The 20,789-nt window shown below is 36.1% G+C and overlaps 1 protein-coding gene across 1 annotated transcript in view; it reads right to left on the bottom strand.

Annotated features, from left to right (window-relative positions):
• The window catches only part of AGBL4 (AGBL carboxypeptidase 4), a 1,191,358-nt gene extending 1,171,851 nt beyond the window's left edge, over positions 1 to 19,507 (bottom strand). The window contains 1 exon segment of the mRNA XM_045546549.1: positions 19,216 to 19,507. Within this exon segment, the coding sequence (XP_045402505.1) occupies positions 19,216 to 19,507 (292 nt within the window).
• Positions 19,508 to 20,789: the final 1,282 nt, after the last annotated feature.

Below are 20,789 nucleotides of genomic sequence, written 5' to 3'. Positions count from 1 at the left end.
ATTTAGGAGATATACTGTGAAATCCTTCTGTAAAAAATTAGGCTTTAGTTCATTTACTCAATATACACACATACCTCCCTCTGCCAATATCTTTTATAATAACAGGATACCTTTATAAACTTAAAGAATAACTCATATTTCAACTTCCTGTTTTCTTAACATAAATGGCTTTTCAACTCTCTTCACTGTCCGATGAAGATATTATTGTCCCTACTGTTTCCTCTATCTTTTATCCACTTCACCTCTCATCTTCCATAAGCTATATCTTTACTTTCAAACTATCATTTTTACATTCTTTTACTTTTGCATTATTTTTCTGTAGATATAATCACAACTACCATGTTATGTCTAAAAGTTGATTATAAATCAATTGACACCATGTAAAACAGAAAAACAGTTCACTGTAGGACCAGATGGCATGTTAGGATAGCATTTCCTTTTTATGGGTCCAATGCCACAGCCCATAGACCATCTGAAGGAGAATACTTTTTGTAGCATGGTAAAATGTGTCTTCTTTTCTCACTCTCCATCAATTGGTTTAAGTTGTACCACATTTTATTTATAAAAATTATTTATGCTCCATTTCTTTCTGTCCTATTGTTTTAACTGGCTTTCTATTTTTTCTTTGTGACAAATAATGTACCTTTAGTCTATCTAACCATTCATTGCATAGATGATTAGAGGTATTTTTTTCTCCACAGGTATTCTTCCAAGAACCTTCTATCTTTCTGCTTTAATCTGGACTGATCATTCTCTAAGCCTGCTACTGAGCCATGATCTTTTGATTTTCTTTCACCATCACCTGAGATTTGAACCACTTTTCTCATTTTGCATATTCTCCTTAATTTTGCTATTATATATCCCTAAGCAACATCTTGAGATAGGAAGCCTCAGAGATACACATTCTGATTTACTACATGTCTGAAAATGACTTTAATCTATCCTCAGATTTGACTGAAAATTTGGCTGGACGTAGAATACTATGTTGAAAATAATTTCTTTTGGAACTTTGAAGGTATTACTCTATTGCTTTCTGGTCAAAGATGTGTGTGTGTGTGTGTGTGTGTGTGTGTGTGTGAGTGTGTATGTGTGTGTGTATACATATGTATATATAAAGAATTTCTCTGTATATATATATATATATATATATATATATATATACACAAAGAAATTCATTTCAAACCCTAAATGCCTATCAATAGGAAACATTCAGATAAGTCATAGTAGTTATAGTATATCCAAGCTGTAGAGAACATTCAGTCATAAAACATGATGACAACATGAGAATATGGAAAGATATTCAGAATAAACAGCTAAATGTTTTCCAGAAACTGCTTATAGAAAGAGTACACATATCTCATTTTAAATTATAAGTTAAAAAATATATTGTGTATATACACACATATACATACACACACACACCCAATATGCATGAATAAAGGAACAGAAGGATATATATCAAAATATTAACAGTGGCAATATTAAATAAAATGTATTTATAGGTGATTTTCTTTCATTCTTATTTTTCTATTGATATATTATTTGAATTTTAAACAAAATAGACATGAGCCATGAAAAAGAAAAAATAACATACAGTTTACCCTTGAAAAACAAGGGCTTGCACTTCATGAGTTCACATATACATGGTATTTTTTCAATAAATAGATTGGAAAACTTTTTAGGGATTTGCAACAATTTTTTTAAAAACTTACAGATAAATCATATAGCCTAGAAATACCAAAAAAATTAAGAAAAAGTGAGGTATGTGATAAATGTCTAAAATGTATGTAGATACTAGTTTATTTTATCATTTACCACCATAAAACATACACAAATCTATTGTAAAACATTAGAATTTATCAAAACTTACACAGAGACCATTCACAGTCAAGAGAAATGTAAATAAACATAAAGATGCAGTATTAAATCAAAACTGCATAAAATTAACTATAGTACAAACTGTACTACTGTAATAGTTTTGTAGCCACCTCCAATTGCTATTGTGGTGAGCTCAAGTGTTGCAAGTATCTATTTAAAACTCCACCATGTGATGCTAATCATCTCTGTGTGAGCATTTCATCACTCTAATAAATTGCATATCACAGTACAAAGTTCTCTCTCGCAAATCTCACATATCTTCATCATGTTTAGAGCAATATCGTAGACCTTGAATAACATCATGGTACCCATACAAAGTGCCACTAGTGACGTTGGAAATGCTTGCAAGAAGATGAGAAAAGTCAAGACATTAAATGAAGAAGCTGAATTTCTTGATATATACTGTAAATTGGGGTTTGCAGCTGTGGTTGCCCACCATTTCAGACAGACGACTCATCTTGTAAGCAGATCAACATAAACTTAAGGTATTTATAAATACAGTACAGTACTATAAATGTATTTTCTCTTCCTTATGATTTTCTTAATAACATGTTCTTTTCTCTAGCTTACTTTTTTGTAAGAATACAGTAATTAAAGGAAAAGAAAGCTTCTGCTGTACCATTGACCCTTGAAAAATGCAGAAGTTAGAAGCACTAACATTGTAGCTTACTCCTCCTAGCAAGTGCCACCTATTGAAAGGGAGGTCAATTTGCACACCCTTTTACTGCATTTACTGACTCATCATACAGGGTATGGTCAATTCTCACCCACAAGCACCACCTACTGGCTCAGAGACTAAACTGGGTGTGTCATTATCTAAACGAAAATCCAAAGCTGCTCCAGATGGGAAGGAATCAGTGAAAGAATTCTGAAAGTATGAAGACTAAAACTGAAAAAAACACCCCCAAAAAGGAACGCTAGCTTTCTAGCAATGGATACCAACCAAAATCAGAACACTGAAATTACAGATGAAGAATTTCAAACATGGACTATAAGAAAACTCAATGAAATGCAAGAGAAAATGGATACCCAACACAAAGAAACCACAAAAAAATCCAGGACATGGAAGAAAAATTCACTAAAGAAATTGAAATATTAAAGAAAAATCAAACAGAACTTCTGAAAATGAAGAACTTATTCAAGGAATTACAAAACACAGTGGAAAGCCTGAAGAATAGGGTATATCAAGCAAAAGAAAGAATCTTGGGGATTGAAGACAACACCTTTCAATTAAACAAATCAGTCACAGAGATAGAGTACAGAAACAAGAGAAAACAGCAAAGTCCACAAGAAATGTGGCATTATGTGAAGAGGCCTAACATAAGAATCATAGGCATCCCTGAGGGTGAAGCAGAAAATACACAAGGGTTGGATGAAATATTTGAGGACATGATGGAGGAAAAATTCCCTGGCCTAGCTAGAAATCTAGATATCTAGGAACAAGAAGCTCAAAGGACATCTGGGAGATTCATTGCAAACAGGAAGTCACCATGGCACATGGTCATCAGACTAGCAAAAATAAACACGAAAGAGGCCCTCCTCTGAGCCGTAAAGTGAAAGCAGCAGGTAACCTACAAAGGAAAACCTATCAGACTAACTGGAGACTTCTCAATTGAGACCATATAAGCCAGAAGGGACTAGGGCCCCACTCTCAGTCCTCTCAAACAGAATAACGCCCAGTCTAGAATTTTTTATCCTGCAATACTAAGTTTCCTATACAAAGGAGAAATAAAGACCTTCTCAGATAAGCAAAGACTGAGGGAATTCATCAAGACAAAGTTTACCCTCCAGGAAGTACTCAGAACAGCATTACACACAGATCAGCACAATAGACGCTCACCAGTGTAAAATCATCCAAAAGCTAAAGGTCAGAGGCCAGATACCACAATGGCTCAAGAGAGAAAATAAAGCAACAAAGTTCAACTCAACAGGATGAACAGAAATCTGCCCCACATATCAATTCTTTCAATAAATGTGAATGCCCTGAACTGCACACTGAAGAGACATAGGCTGGCCAAATGGATAAATATACACAGGCCAAATATCTGCTATCTTCAGGAAATACATTTAACCCACAGGATGCATTTGGACTCAAGGTGAACATATAGAAAACAGTATTCCATGTAAATGGAAAACAAAAGAAACCTGGCGTAGCAGTTCTGATTTCAGATAACTTAGTCTTCAAGTCAACAAAAGTAATGAAAGACAAAGATGCTCATTATGTAATGGTGAAGGGTACAATTCAACAAGAAGACATAACAATCCTAAATATATATGCACCTAACTCAGGTGCACCCAGATTCATAAAGCAAATACTACCTGATCAAAAACAATAATAAACAGCAGGACTGTAATACCCAGGGACTTTAACACTACTCTGGCAGAACAAGATAGATCTTCCAAACAGAAAATAAATAAAGAAAAAATGGACTTAAATAGAACTCTAAAACAAGTGGGCCTGATACACATTTACAGAACATTCTACCCAAAAACTACCGAATGTACATTTTTCTCATCAGCTCATGAGACCATATCCTAGGCCACAAAACATGTCTAAACAAATTTAAAACAATAGAAATTATACCATGTATCTTCTCAGACCACAGTGGAAAAAAATTAGAAATAAACTCCAACAGAAACACTCATCTCCCCACAAAGTCATGGAAATTAAACAACCTCCTCTTGAAGGTTATTGGGTTAAAGAAGAAATTAAGATGGAAATCAAATGATTCTTTGAACTAAATGATAAAGGAGGCACAAGTTATCAAAATCTGTGAGACACAGCTAAAGCAGTCCTGAGAAGAAAATTTATATCCATCAATGCATACATACAAATGACAGACAATCTCATGAATCATCTCAAAGGAAAAGGATGATCAAACCAATCCCAAACCCAGAAGAAGAAGGGAAATAACCAAGATCATAGTAGAACTAAATGAAATCAATAATAAAAATAACTATACAGAAGATTAATAAAATAAAAAGTTGGTTGTTTGAAAAAACAAACAAAATTAACATGTCTTTTGTTACATTAACCAGAAGCAGAAAAGAAAGGACTCTAATAAGGTCAATCAGGAATGAAAATGGAGAAATTACAACTGATACCATGGAAATACAAAATATCTATGAATACTATAAAAATCTCTATACACATAAACATAAAAATGTGGAGAAAATGGACAAATTCTTAGAAACACACAGCCTCCCTAAGCTCAATCAGGAAGAAATAGAATTCCCGAATAGACCAATATGAAGTACCAAAGTTGAAGTAGCAATAAAAAACCTTCCTAAAAAAATAAGTCCCAGACCAGATGGTTTCACACCCAAATTTTACCACACCTACAAAGAAAAACTGGTGCCTATCCTGCAGAAATTATTCCACAACATTGAAAAGGAAGGGGTCTTCCCTAACACATTTTATGAAGCCAACATGACCCTGATACCAAAACCAGGAAAGGATTCAAGAAAAAAAGAAAACTACAGACCAATATCCCTTATGAATATACATGTAAAAATTCTCAAAAAAAATCCTAGCAAACCGAATTCAGGTGCTTATCAAAAAAAAATAATCCATTAGGACCAACTGTGCTTCATTCAAGAGATGCACGGATGGTTCAACATGTGCAAATGTATAGATGTAATACACCACATAAATAGAAGTAAAAACAAAGACCATGTGATCCTCTCAAAAGACACAGAAAAAGCATTCAAAAAAATACAGCACCCTTTTAAGATAAGAATTCTTAACACAATAGGCATAGACAGGACTTACATGAAAATGATAAAAGCCATATATGACAAAGCCACAGCCAACATCATACTGAATGGGGAAAAAAATGAAAGCATTCCTACTTAGAACTGGAATCAGACAAGATTGTCCTCTATCACCACTTCTATTCAACATAGTGCTGGAAGTCCTAGCCAGAGCAACCAGACAAGAGAAGGAAATCAAGGACATACAAATGGGGACAGAAGAGGTCAAACTATCGCTCTTTGCTGATGATACGATCTTATATCTAGAAAATCCCAAATTTTCTGTCATGAGACTACTGGAATTAATAAACAAATTCAACAAAGTCTCAGGTTACAAAATCAATGTACACAAATCAGTAGCATTCCTATACGCCAACAGTCAAACGGAGAACCAAATCGAAGACTCAATACCCTTCACAATATCAACAAAGAAAACAAAATACCTAGAAATATATTTAACTAAGCAGATGAAAGACCTCTACAGAGAGAATTACGAAATACTGAAGAAGGAAATAACAGAGGACGTAAGCAGGTAGAAAACCATGCCATGCTCATGGATCGGCAGAATAAACATTGTTAACAGGTCTACGCTACCCAAAGTGATCTACAGATTCAATGTAATTCCTATTAAAATATGAACATCATTTTTTGCAGATACAGAAAAAATAATTCTACACTTTGTATGGAACCAGAGAAGAGCCCATATAGCAAAAGCAATCTTAAGCAAAAAGAACAAATTGGGAAGTATCAATTTACTAGACTTCAAGCTATACTACAAGGCTATAGTAATTAAAACACTGTGGTACTGGCACAAGAACAGAGACATAGACCAATGAAACAGAACTGAGAACCCAGATATAAAATCATCCTCATATAGCCATCTGATCTTTGATAAAGCAGGAAAAAACATACACTGGGGAAAAGAATCCTTATTCAATAAATGGTGCTAGGAAAATTGGATACCCCCATGTAGAAGACTGAAACAGGATCCACACCTCTCACCTCTCACAACAATCAATTCATAGTAGATAACAGACTTAAACCTAAGGCATGAAACTGTAAGAATTCTAGAAGAAAATGTTGGAAAAACTCTTATAGACACCGGCCTAGGGAAAGAATTTATGAAGAAGACTGAAAAGGCAATCACAGCAATGACAAAAACAAATAAATGGAACTTGATCAAATTAAAAAGCTTCTGCACAGCCAAGGAAACTATCACAAGAGCAAACAGACAATCTACAGAATGGGAGAAAATATTCACTTGCTACACATCTGATAAAAGGCTGATAACTACAGTCTATATAGAACTCAGGAAAATCAGCAAGAAAAAAATCAAACAACCCCATTAAAAAGTAAGCAAAGGACACAAACAGAAACTTTTCAAAAGAAGACAGACTAATGGCCAACAAACATATGAAAAAATGCTCAACATCCCTAATCATCAGGGAAATGCAAATCAAAACCACAATGAGATATCACTTAACTCCAGTGAGAATGTCTTTTACCATAAAGTGTCCCAAAACAACAAATGTTGGCATGGATGCAGAGAGAAAGGAATACTCATACATGGCTGGTGGGACTGCCAACTAGTACAACCTCTATGAAAGTAATATAGAGATACTCCAAGAGCTAAAAGTAGAATTACCATTTGATCCAGCAATCCCATTACTGGACATATACCCAAAGGAAAAAAAAGACATTCCATAAAAAAGACATCTGCGCTAGAATGTTTACAGCAGTACTAGTCACAGTTGCACAGATATGGAAACAACCCAAGTGCCCATCAATATGTTAGTGGATTAATAAAATGTGGTATATGTATACCATGGAATACTACTCATCCACAAAAAACAATGATGATCTAGCACTCTTGTATTATCCTGGATAGAGCTGGAGCCCATTCTACTAAGTGAAGTATCACAAGAATGGAAAAATAAGCACATGTACTCACCATCAAATTGGTATTAACTGATCAACACTTATGTGCACATATAGTAGTAACATCCATCGTGTGTCAGGCAGGTGGGAGGGGGTAGGAGGGGATGGGTATGTTTACACCTAATGGGTGAGATGCACACCGTCTGAGGGATGGACACACTTGAAGCTCTGACTCAGTGGGGGCAAAGTCAATATATGTAACCTAAACATTTGTACCCCTGTAATATGCTGAAATTTTAAAAAGCAGGGTAAAGAGAACTACAGAGTAATATGGGGGAAAGTTTTTTCTACAAGTTTTTAAAGCAAATTTCAAAATGATTTTAATCAATCAATGTTTCTGCAAAAATATATACAGGTATGAAAATACTGATTTAAAAAGCAGATAGATAGAAATATATGTACCTAAAGAGAGAGATGCCAAATGATTTTATAGTTGTATAATAATAAGTTTATAGCTTTCTGGGGTTTTTGTTTTATTTTATTTTCTACCTAACTTCTCTATAAGACTTTAATAAATCACGTATAATTTTAAAAATAAAAAAACAAAAGTAGATAAAAGCCATGAACAGACATTTTTCACAAGAAGAGAAACAAATGGCCAGCAAATGTATGAAAAACTGCTCAACATCACTAATTATTAGGGAAATGTAAATTAAAATCACAGTGAGATATCACTTCACTCCTGTCAGAATGGTAAGAAAACACTAGATGGTGTGGATCTGGTACAGATGTGGTGAAAAGGGGAATGTATATACACTGCTTGTGGGAATGTAAATTAGTACCTCCTCTATGGAAAACAGTATGAAGATTTCTCAAGAACTAAAATTATGTCTACCGTTCAATCCAGCAATCCCACTACTAGGGATCTGCCCAAAGGAAAAGAAGCCATTTTCTAAAAAGACACACTTATATATTTATCGCAGCATAATTCACAACTGCAAAGATATGGAACTAACCTAAGTGCCCACCAGCTCGTGAGTGGATAAAGAAAATGTGAGATATATATAAATATACACACACACACACACACACACACACACACACACACACACACAAACCATTGAATAGTACTTAGCCATCCTAAGAATTAAACAATGTCTTTTGCAGCAACTTGGATGGAACTGGAGGCCATTATTGTAAGTGAAGTAACCCAGGAATAAAAAAACAAATACTGCACATTCTCATTACAAATGGGAGCTAAGCAATGAGTATGCATAGTCATACAGAGTGACTTAATGGATGTTGGAGATCCAGAAGAGGGAGGGTGGGAGTGGGGTGCCAGATGAAAAATTACCAATACATACTATATACACTATTCAGGTGATGGGTATATTAAAAGCCTAGATTTCTCCACTATGCAATTCATCCATGTAATAAAAAACCACTTGTACCCTCTAAATCTAAATTACATAAACAAACGAAAGGGAGAAAAAAAGAACATGGTGAAAATAAAAACAACACAGTAAGTGAAAGAAACTTTCATATGTATACATGCAGTAATACATACACAGAAACATGCAAGTATGTATGTATATTCATGTATGTATTAACATATGTGTGTATGTGTATATATCATATATAATATAAACCATCAGAAATATAAAAGAAGATATTATATAATTGAAACAAAAGCAGGAAATTATGAAAAAGGATCAATTAAAGAACACAAAAGACATTTGTAAATGAGTCTGGGACTCAGGAGAGAAGTTTGAAATAGAACAATCACTGTAGAGATAGAAACAGAACACTAAAACTATGGATTTCATGAAATTGTTCCAGAAGAGTGCACAGACTGAGATAAGAAAGTTAATGGTATTGCCCCATAAGGGGTCCCCCTCCTGTTTGGGAAAAGATCCTTACTCTGTCTTTGGAGTAGGACCTGTTGTCTCTCTCTCTCTCTCTTTCTATCTCTCTCTCTCTCTCTCTCTTTCAATAAAACCTTCCTGTGGCTAAAAAAAAAAAAGAAAAAGAAAAAGAAAAGAAAGAAATAAAGACAATGACAGAACGACAGAAACACTAGGCTAGAGAAAGAAGTAGTCAAATAAGACTGAGAAAACACAGACAATTGTGAGTAAAATCACTTAACTCCCTTTCAACCAGGACTTCTTATCTACCTCTAGTACTAGGTGCTTGGGAAAGACATGTTACAGAAGCCAAGAGGAAGGTGATTTATACATAAAATAAACAGTGTCAAATGCTACAGAGGGCTCAATAATAAAGGGCCTGAAAAACAGATTTGGCAATTAGAAGGTGATTATTGATTTAGAGTGCATTTTTCCTTATAGTGATGGGTGTGGAAGCTAGATGAAAAGTTGAGGGAGAGAAGTGAGGAGAAAGAAATCACAAATATAGACTGTTTCAAAAAGCTTGCCTATATAGCAATAGCTACAGGAGATGCCTATTTAAGAAATGGATTTGCTCTTTTGTAGAGGAGAAACAGTTAAGAATGCTTACATACCATGAGGGAAAAGCCAGTAGGTAAGGGCTGTCCAGCATATCCTTTAACACATGTGTTTGCTGTACAGCTTGTCAAAAAAGATTGCTTGTTTGTATGCGGTACCTATTTTGACCTACAGGTGTTCAGCTCTTTGAATGCAATGATCCTTGATCTTTCATACTTCTTTGATTCATTTAATAAGAATATTTGCAATTATAGCATATTTTATAATACCTTAAAATCAAGTGTGCTATTGATCCTCATAGATATTATTTTCTCTATTTACAGATGAGTACCCGAGGTTAAAGTGGGGAAATAATTTGCCCCAAACAGTAAGTAGCAAGAATCTTAAGAAAAAGAGATGGCTGGACGTGGTGGCTCACGCCTATAATCCTAGCACTCTAGGAGGCCAAGGCGGGTGGATCGCTCGAGGTCAGGAGTTCGAGTCCAGCCTGGGAAAGAGCGAGACCCCATCTCTACTAAAAATAGAAAGAAATTACATGGCCAACTAAAAATATATATAGAAAAAAAATTAGCCAGGCATGGTGGTACACGCCTGTAGTCCCAGCTACTCAGGAGGCTGAGGCAGTAGGATCATTTAAGCCGAGGAGTTTGAGGTTGCTGTGAGCTAGGCTGACGCCACAGCACTCACTCTAGCCTGGGCAACAAAGCGAGACTCTGTCTTAAAAAAAAAAAAAAAGAAAGAAAGAAAAAGAGAGAGAAGCCCAATTCCTCTTACTCAAACACCTTTTAAATTATATCATACCATTTCTCTATTAAAAGTCTTTCAGATACTATAAGAAATTAATTTTTAACTCTAATTATCTAAATATAACATATATACAGAAAGTACACAAATCATAAGTATATAGACCAACTAATTATCACAATGAATACACTTATAAAACAATCACCCACATTAAGAAATGGAACATTTCCAGCATCCCAAAGTCCTCATCTTGCCCCTTCCCAATCATTATCTCCCACTCCTCCCCAAAGGTAAACCCTGTCCTGACTTCTAACACCATAGTTTTCTACTCTTCCTGGGCTTTAAGTTAACTAAAGTATTTGATATATATTATTTATTATCAATTTCATTAACTTAATATTATGTTTCTGTCCTTTTCATTCATTCTCCCTGCTGTAAAATATTCCATTGTGGTATTATAAATCCATTCTACTATTGAATGTCATTTGGGGTACTCCAATTTTCAACTATTACAAAAAAGTACAGCTATCAGCATTCCTGTACATATCTTTTGGTGCACATATGCACACATTCGGGGTGAGTATATACACCAAGTAGTAGGTCATAGGGTATGCATATACCCAAATTAAACAGATTCTATAAAACTGTTTTCTAAGTGGTTATACTAGCTTATACTTCTACCAGCAGTTATGAGATTTTCCATAGCTCCACAATCTGTGTGGCAGACTCATTTTGAAAATATTTTATGCCAATTTGTCACACATTTTTATTTAATAATACATTCTTTAAAAAGCAACTATTTTCCTGATTTTTCTTCTTTACTGAATCCCAAGGTCCCAGATATTTCTTACTAAAGATAGGAAGTTAACTTACTTATGTGCTACCATTGCCCACAGTAAACAACAAAATGATAACTATGTTCATCTACATATTTAAATGTATTTTATACCATGAGTTATCTGTTATTCCAAATTATAATCTTCCTTTTCCCTTCTCACATCTCTTAGTAAGAAAATGTGTTTGTGTGATACCTGGAGTGCCTATCTAATATCATCTATCCCCCAAAGTCTACAGAAGATTTGATGAGTTAGTCACTTATTCCTCTAGGAAACCACTTTCCTGCTGCTGAAGGGAATGATCTATGTATAAATACAACGACTCTAGGGAAAAAACAGATCTATAAAACACATCGGCATACACTAGCATGACTACCGACTATATTTAATCCTTCACAATGTTTTGTTTATACTACATGCCAAATCATTAGAGTAATTCTAATTTTATCCACAAATGTCAAGGAGAGGCAGAAAAACAATCTCAATCCTAAGAGTTTTGAAATTATTTACTCCATTTTCTAAGAAACAAACCTTTTAGCCAAGGAGCTTTGGTATATTGTTAACACTCTTACATTAGCACTATGATAACAAGAGCTGAACTATACAAAACTGTTCTTCCTAGAGGCAAACCAATTCAGCAGTTTTTAACAACTAAATGGCCAAGCTGTCATATCTTTAGGGAGATGAGATTCAAAGGATCTTTTGTCAGTACTCAGAAAACAAACCAAATATATTTCAATGTGTCTAGGAAATATGAGGCAAAGCTATGTAAAATAGTAATGTAACAACAAATAAAATAATGGTGAGCATTTGCATGTTTGGTGTTATTCATATAAACTTGCCAAGCACATTTTATATTTAAGGCAACCATGAATCTAAGAATGTCCACTGAATTCATGCTTTATTCAAATACTATGCAAGATCTATAAACTTAAAGGTCATCTGATTTCTCATGATACAACTTTCTCAGTTTGTGAACTATATTAAACTCTTAAGCTCCCCCCTCCAGCTGATTGAATGGACTCCCTCTTGGCCAAGGGGACCCCAGAAATACCCTAAGCTGAGTTGCTGGCCCTGAAAAGGGAGGTCAGACACACCTCATCATGCCCCCCTTCCCTTCTTGGAGATATCCTTTATAATTTATTAACAGGCCTAAGTCTATGCAAAACAAAACTTAAATCACACCTGCAGGTCATCAGTTTACTAAACAGATCATTTGAGTCTGGGTATATGTCCAGTGGCTTGTCTCTGATTTACAGATTTCCATACTTTAACTTAAAACATTCCAAGCCTTTAGACAAAGCTTTATTTTTTAAACCAACTACAAATCAAAGAAACTTTAAACCCACCTATAACCTGTAAGTCCACACTTCAAGATGTTCTGCCTTTTTGGGCCAAACCAAAGTAACTTTCCATGTTTTATGACTTTATGCATAATTCTTGTCTGCCTGAAAAGTATAAAACCAAACTGGAACCCACCCACAGCAAGACCACTTGCTCAATTCTTCTCAGGCATGGCTCTAGGCCATGGTCCTCAAATTTGGCTCAGAATAAACCTCTTCAAAATTATTTTACAGAGTCTGACTTATTTTCCATTGACATGTTTAACAAATACACATACATTGTACTTACTATGTACTAGGCACTGTACTAAGTGCTTTGCAAATTTTAACTCAATTAATCCTTAAAACAATCGTAGATAAGTGGAGGGCCAGAACTTGAACCTCGATAGTCTAACTCAAGTTGACGCCATTTACCCATACAAATTACTGAAAATATATGTATGACTACAACAACAAAAAAACCCTATTCATTATTATAACAAATCCTAGCTATACTTAGCCTTTTGATCTGCCCAGAGAATTTACTTAAGGGAAGAAAAGTTTATAAAAAGACTCAAAGGCAAGAAATATAATCCCTTGCTATATATATGTTTAGCTTGCTTAAAACAGTATGTCATAAATTTTATAAGTATATTAAGAGAAAATATGAAAATGTATTTATCTTTAAACAATACAAAGCTACATTTAGGTTAGAACTATAAAACCTAGAGAGAGTAAAAATAATTAGAACTTGTTCTCTAATCATGCTATAATCAAGGATGTAATTCAAATCAAGTTTATCTGCCCATTTATCTTGTTTTTTCTAAGCATACTATCTGAGAATACCAACAGGCAGTTTCATTGTATTCATCAGGGAGGAAAAAGGATATAAGAGAACTCTAGGATCATTTAGTAAATTTCCTGCTCATTTTATTTTTTCTATATTTCCCAGGGCTTTGCAGGGCTACAATAGAGACAGGTCCTCACTAGAGTGCACCTTTTCCCCTCAATGATACAGAACATTTCTAGCAAAATGAAAATAAGCTGAAGTCAATTTTTTTAAAAGGAAAGGTCTGCCTGCATAAAACAAAAGAAAGAACCATCTAAGTATTTGCTTTCCTGGTCTTATCAGATTTCCACTCATAATGGCCCTGCTTCCTCTGACCGATTCACTGTTAACATAAGTACTGTAGTTCAAATCAAATACATTGAGGATTGTCACACATTACCAGAACAACCCAAAAAACATCTAGAAAAAACTATGTTTCTAAAGCTATAAAAATCACTTCTACCCCAATGTAAATTCTCTCTAAACTCCATTGCAGTTTCTCAAAAAGTACTAGAAATAGTAAATGCAAGAGAATTAGTTTAAGTACCAGACTATATTTTGTGATGTGCACTCAGAAATACTTCCTTCTCCAGCAAGCCACAGCTCCTGAAATTCCCATAACATCTTGAGTATCCAAATAACACCATAAAATGCCTCAATAATAATACTTCATTTATGTATAGCACTATACACTTAACCCTAGAAATAAATCTGTATTTGTGCCATTTGTCATAAGAGAAAAATGAGACTCGGGGAAGTTACCATACAATTCCAAGATCACACAGTTTGATCTACCATTCAAATCCTCAACCAAGTCTAGTGTAAATACATTATAGCTACCTTAGTTCGCGTGCTGAAAGGAATAAGAGATGATTATTCATCAACATAATTTCACAGGAAACAGAATACAACAGAGCTTCTAGAGAGGGGGAAACAAGACACGTACTTGAAATGTAAAGGAGGCCAAGCTTTGCAAGATCTGAAGCACGATGTCCTGCCCAGGCAGAAAAGGCTCTAGGCCTAGCCAATCAGGACCAATGAGGAGAGGCATGTTACATAGATAGATAACTTTCACAGCTTAACCTAGGCCTGTTGTGGTAGTTATATCTTCAGTAGTTTAGGTTTGGTGAGTATCCTTATTTCTACCAGCTGATGAGTTTATTTCTTTTCTTCACAACATACAACAGATGCCCTTCTAACTTTTAGGGCTTGCTCCAACACACCCAAAAGTGATGTCAATGAACTGCCTCTACCTATGCCATTTAAAGGACTATCAGAAAATACCTTTTGTTTTAAATAAAGAAATCTTTCTTGACTGATCAAAAAAATAAACCAGATTCAACCAGCTTATATGTTTGTATCTTTGCTTTTAAAATAAAAATAATATATTTAAATATAAAATGTCATTCCAATTATCTCTATCTGGCTGAAGTGCTCCAGAAATTTCCAAACTATTATCTATTCACAGTACTATCTCCACACAGACACTATAGATCTTACAGTAGTTGTATAATATAAAAATGCACAAGAGCATCTGAAGGACCAAGGCACTTTTTAATTATTTCCTGGTGGATATACCTTCAATTACATAATTTTCTATTTCTTTCTTTCCAAAAAGAGTGAACATGTGAAATACTTAGTGGGTGAGGGGTGGAAGGCTACTAGAGATCATCTGCTAAATCTCTGCCTCTAGGCATAGCTGTATTTTAAACACAATTTTGTAAAAACAACCCAAACCAGTTAAAAACAAAAGTAAACCTTTCAACTTTTACCATAAGTATATTGGTATTATTTCTATAATGGCACTAAGCACTAACATGAAATACAAAACTAATGTGAAGATGACATTTGTTTTTCATATTTTATTTTCTTTTACCTACTATATATAATTTTTATGAAGGCCTAGGCTGATTGAGGTACCAATTGTAATGGTATACCTAAAGTTATCTGTGATCTGTCACTTACTGGCCATGTAATCTTGGCCAAGCTATTTAACTATATGAGTTTCACATTCTTCCTTGTAAAGCTGATGATTATATAGTGTAATACCACACTCACAGTAAGTCTATAAAGATTAAGTAAGTTTCAAAATTCTGTAGCATGTAGCACATTTAGCACCATGACTCCTTTACTAACATGAATTACACAATATATGAAATTTCTCTTTATATTCTAAAGTATTATAAAAGTGGCACTATTATCATCACTGACATATCATATAAAACAATATATGCATAATCTTTATTTAAAAAAACCTCAAACTTAATAAGGTCATTTGAAAATTAAATGACATAGCACATGTGAAAAATGTTTAACACAAGCAGGCTTTCAATAAATGGTTGTTTACAAATCTACAAGTGAAACACTCCTAATGAAGCCAGCCCAAGAGATTTAATACACTATGTAGTCCAGACTATTATATGACTTTAATATTTACATATAAACAACATTTCAGTTATAAGACAGAATATTATATTGTACATTAAAATCACTAATTATTAATCTTTTGAGTCCAAAGACCCTCGTGAAATGTAATTAGAGCTGATATAATGTGAATTTCCCTTGTAGGACATTAGTTTTCATATATGTTAAAAACTACATATATAATGATATAAATATATATTAACAATATTGCTTTCAATATGTGTATATAAATAATTTTTCATGTGTCTGCATATATGATACAAAATCAGTTCTAAAATTCTATTTCAATCTTTATAATACTCAGATTTGTCCAAATATTTTACAAACCCCATTTTTTCAAAATCTTTAAATAAATGATTCATTTTTATATCTAATTTATCCCTTAGTCAATAAATATCTATATTTATAACATTCAACCACCCACATTTTCATCAGTTTTATCTTCTCTCCTGGCTCTCCCAGAGTCAAGTTGCGCATTTCTAACTGCATCTTCATCATGTCCACAGGGATATCCCATTATTACCGCAAAATCAAAGTACCTTAAATAAACCTGTCCTCTCTAAAACAAAAATCATTTCCCCCTTTGATTTTTCCATTTCTGTCAATGAATCCCTAAGTTCAACAACTCCATCTTTTTTTTCTTTCCCTCACCTCTCTAGAAAGATAATGTCACATAAAAGAAACAGCAAAGGTCTTTGGAGTCAACTGCATCTGGGTTCGTCCTGTTTCTACTTCTTACTAATTATGTGAGCTTAAGCAAGTTATGCCTTTCTGAAATTAAGTTCCATGTCTATGAAAATAAAAATTCACCTCACTTACCTTGCAGAATTATGTAAGGCTTAAATATAAGGTACATGAGCTACCTAGGACATAATGAGCATTGTAAATGTTGATAAAGCAACTTCTCTTCCTTCTTCACAGCCAGTCACCAAGAATTACAAATCCTACGTTGAAATACTCTCAGTGTCACTATCCTTTTTCTGGGGCCTTCTCATTTAAATCCTCAGGTTTGGGGTCTTATCTAATTCCCTATCCATCTGGGGCAATGGCCACAAAACAGACAACCTGTCCAGAGGCCTCTTGTTATCTGGCATACTAGCTCTCAATACCACAGAAACTACTTTGCATCAATTTAGAATTCCTGAACAGTTCACTGCATCCAAGCTCCTTCTGCCCACCTTCCAACACTTTCCTTTACCCCTATAATACTGTGTGATTCCCTTAGGATTCTCTGAGAGTGACTTTGTTACAAATTCTCCACCACCTCCTGCTTGCCTATCCTTCTAAAGCCCATCTAATTGCTCTGCCATCCAGTCTAGATCCCCATGTCACCCCACCTTCTAGCACTAATGTACTCTCTAGGACTGTGCCTCATATAACACTCCTATACTCTTCATAAAGTGTTCCCACTACCCCTTAACTTTAAAAATCTGGCTCTCCCCAGAGGGTACAGTTTCCTTTGTAGTCCTTTTAAGACGAGGCTGCTCATTTTTTTTACTTTCTTCCCCTAGGATCTCTGGTGGGAAGGAGAAAAAATATTCTCAGCTGCATGTTAGTTTAGAGATCATTACTATTCCATTCTTAATCAAAAATGCTTTCTGTTTGGAAGATCAAGCTGTAAGACCAAACCACTCTTTTCCTACTAAACTGCTATAGAATTCTCTTTTCATTTCTTCACTGAGTGCTGAGAATACAATGATGAATAAAGCAAATATAACAAGATGCTAAGTGGGATATATTGAGTTAAAAAAAAACAGTAAAATGGGTACATACACACCTAATGGGTGCAGTGTGCACCGTCTGGGGGATGGACATGCTTGAAGCTCTGACTCGGCTGGGGCAAAGGCAATATATGTAACCTAAACATTTGTACCCCTGTAATATGCTGAAATAAAAAAATTTTTTAAAAAACACTAAACTGAATTTCATGTTTTGCAAAATATTTTAATGCAGCTACTAGCAAAATTGTATATATGGATTAATTTATGGTTCACACTGTATTTCTACTGGGCATTGCTGAGCTAGAGCTTTCCATTCCCAGTTCCTCAAGCCAGAAGTCTAGCCATCAATGGAATAGGAGGTTAGCTGAATATAAGTTTGGAATTTAAACTCTACTGTACCTTCCCCCTTTCTAGCTTTGATAGTCCCTACTCCTCTATGCAGACAGTATACCTGTTCTACTACTGAAAAATAGTTCTTTTTACTAACTTCCAAATATACCACATGCATTTGTGCCTCTTCCTACCCAGAATACCATTTCCCTTCCCACCCAGAATAGACATACCCACCACAGAATATTCTTCAATTTGGGGTGTTTTATGATTCTATATGAGTTTCTTGATTATACATAGCCCTTGTGTGGTGGCTTTCTCATATGCTGATTATAGCAGAGATGTAAGATATACTGGGTATATGAGTAGGCTCATTACCTTTGGCAGTCCTGGAATTGTGGAGGTCTCAGGAAGCTTATCTCATTCTCTAGCACCATGCCCTCTGACAAGAGGTATTAAATTGGGTTGTGCTTTTCAACCTCCTTGTCCAGTAGGTAGCACTTACAAGTAATAGGAGCTGTAGAAGAAACTGCTAGATAGATGTTTAGGCTTTGTTTACCATGGGGAGTTCTCTGTTTTCTCAGGCAATAGACTGGTCTGTGGTAGGAAAGTGATCCACTTCCCTAACATGGCCTGGTCCTGAGGTTCATAACTCAGTTCAGTCAAACATCGTCATCTATCTCTAGGCCACAATGTGGCTGAGTGCTTCAGAAAACGCCTTTCCCATAGTTCTCTTCCTAAATGGTTTTGGAGCAGAACCTCTTCCCTCAACCCAAAACAGTCAGCTCACCTATTCTCCTCTGCAGGGAACACTGCTCCTCCATGTAGAGAGGGAGAAGTGCATTGCCTTTCAGCACACGAGAGTGAGTATTCATTGTGGTGTTGCTGGCAATTTGGGTTAGCCAGGCCTCAGACCCCTAGGGGAATAATCAGTTGCCAGTTGTGGTGAACTAGATAGCATGCTTGAGTCCTGAGGGGACCAGATTGAAACTGGGGTAGTGAACTTGTGCTGAGGATTCCCTGGGTTCAGGCACTGACCATGATAGGGAGAGGCAAGGTGATCTCCTGTTCTAGCAGAATTTTCAGGCAGGCACTGGGAGCCTGCCACTGGGCAGGGTGGCCACTGCTGAGGCAGGCCACGAGCTGTGAGGGACACAGGCTGCTCATATTTCCCACCCTCAGCAGTAGCAGTGGTTTCCGTCCAGTCCTTTGGGGGCACGAAAACACCAGATTTCCAGCTCCCTCCCTGGCCCTGCGGCAGTGACAGAGGAGAAGGTAGCTCAGACTGCTGGGGCTGGGTTCCCAGAATTGCTGCCTGCTGCAGCACCATTGCTCAAGTGGGGGAGGGGTAGCTGTGCCACAAACTTGCCTCCAGGGAGGACAGGTTCCCCTTAGTAAAGGCAGGCAGCTGGGGACTGGGATTGCGCACCCTGTCTTCCCTCAGTAGTGGCAGCACTTTCTGTTCTTGGAGCACACAAAAGGGCCCAATCCTCCCCCCAACTGCCTCAGTGGCCCTGAGGACATTGTGATAGTGACCTAGTTGACAGTCCCAGAGCAGGACAGAGACCTATAAGGGCTGGGCTCTCAAATGGCTCAGGGCTCAAAAGCTTGTGGGGCTTCACCCAAGTTCATGCAATGCTTCCGCATGCTCTCTAGGTAGCTCCTTGCCTTAGCCTGGGCCCATGATGACCCAGAGGGTTCTCCTATAGCTAGTATTTTTTTAAAAATCCCTGGCAGGAGTGTGGAAACTCAGCAATCTCTCATTCACATTCTTCCCATATAAGGGAATTTCTCCCATCTTCCCGTCAATCCCAGCTGAGCAGGGTGTCTGGCTTTGCTTTTCTCTGCTTTCCTGATTCCTGTTGCTTCTCTGTTGGATTTCAGTATTCTCTCTTAGACTATCTACTTAAAGAATGAACATCCACTCATTAATTTTCATCCCTCTCTGGGAGAGGCACACACTAGTATCTAGTCAGCCATCTTGAAATGGAGAACACAGTACCACTTTTGAATAAAATGGTCTTGCAAAAAAGAAAAAAAAAGAGACTAAATGTAATCAAGCTTCTAATATATCCAATCATTTATCAGAAATACAGCAGACAAGAAAATGTATTGAACTACACCACGGGAAAGCAATCAACAAAATTCAGAAAAACAACCTGTTTTCCTTAAACAAACAAAAAAAATCACAGGGAAAAAAACAAATGGAGATAGGAAACCATATTGGAAATAATCCAATTAAAAATTAATTGGGAGTGCTAGAAGATGGTGGACTAGAAGCAGCCAGCAAGTACACCGCTCTCAAGGAAAAGATCGTAAATTGAAGGCAGATGCCTACCTACAAATAGCTCTTCTCAGAAGAAACACTGTGAAACCCCAGAGAAACAGCACAGGACACTCAGAGTGAAGGAAAAGGTGACAGGGTGATTCAGCGGACAAGATCCAAGGGCTCTGAGGGCAGGCATCTACACCCAGGGAAGATTAGGAGGACAGAGGAGTGAGTGCTGTGCTCATCTCACAAGCACTGTAGCTGAGAGGACTCCCTACACCACCATAGACCTCCATCTGGACTGACCAGGGAGCTGCCTAGAGTCTGTGCAGAGTCACTGCAC

Source organism: Lemur catta, chromosome 3 (assembly GCF_020740605.2).
Source record: "Lemur catta isolate mLemCat1 chromosome 3, mLemCat1.pri, whole genome shotgun sequence".
In the NCBI taxonomy this organism is placed as follows: Eukaryota; Metazoa; Chordata; class Mammalia; order Primates; family Lemuridae; genus Lemur; species Lemur catta.
This window is presented reverse-complemented; position numbering and strand designations above follow the sequence as displayed.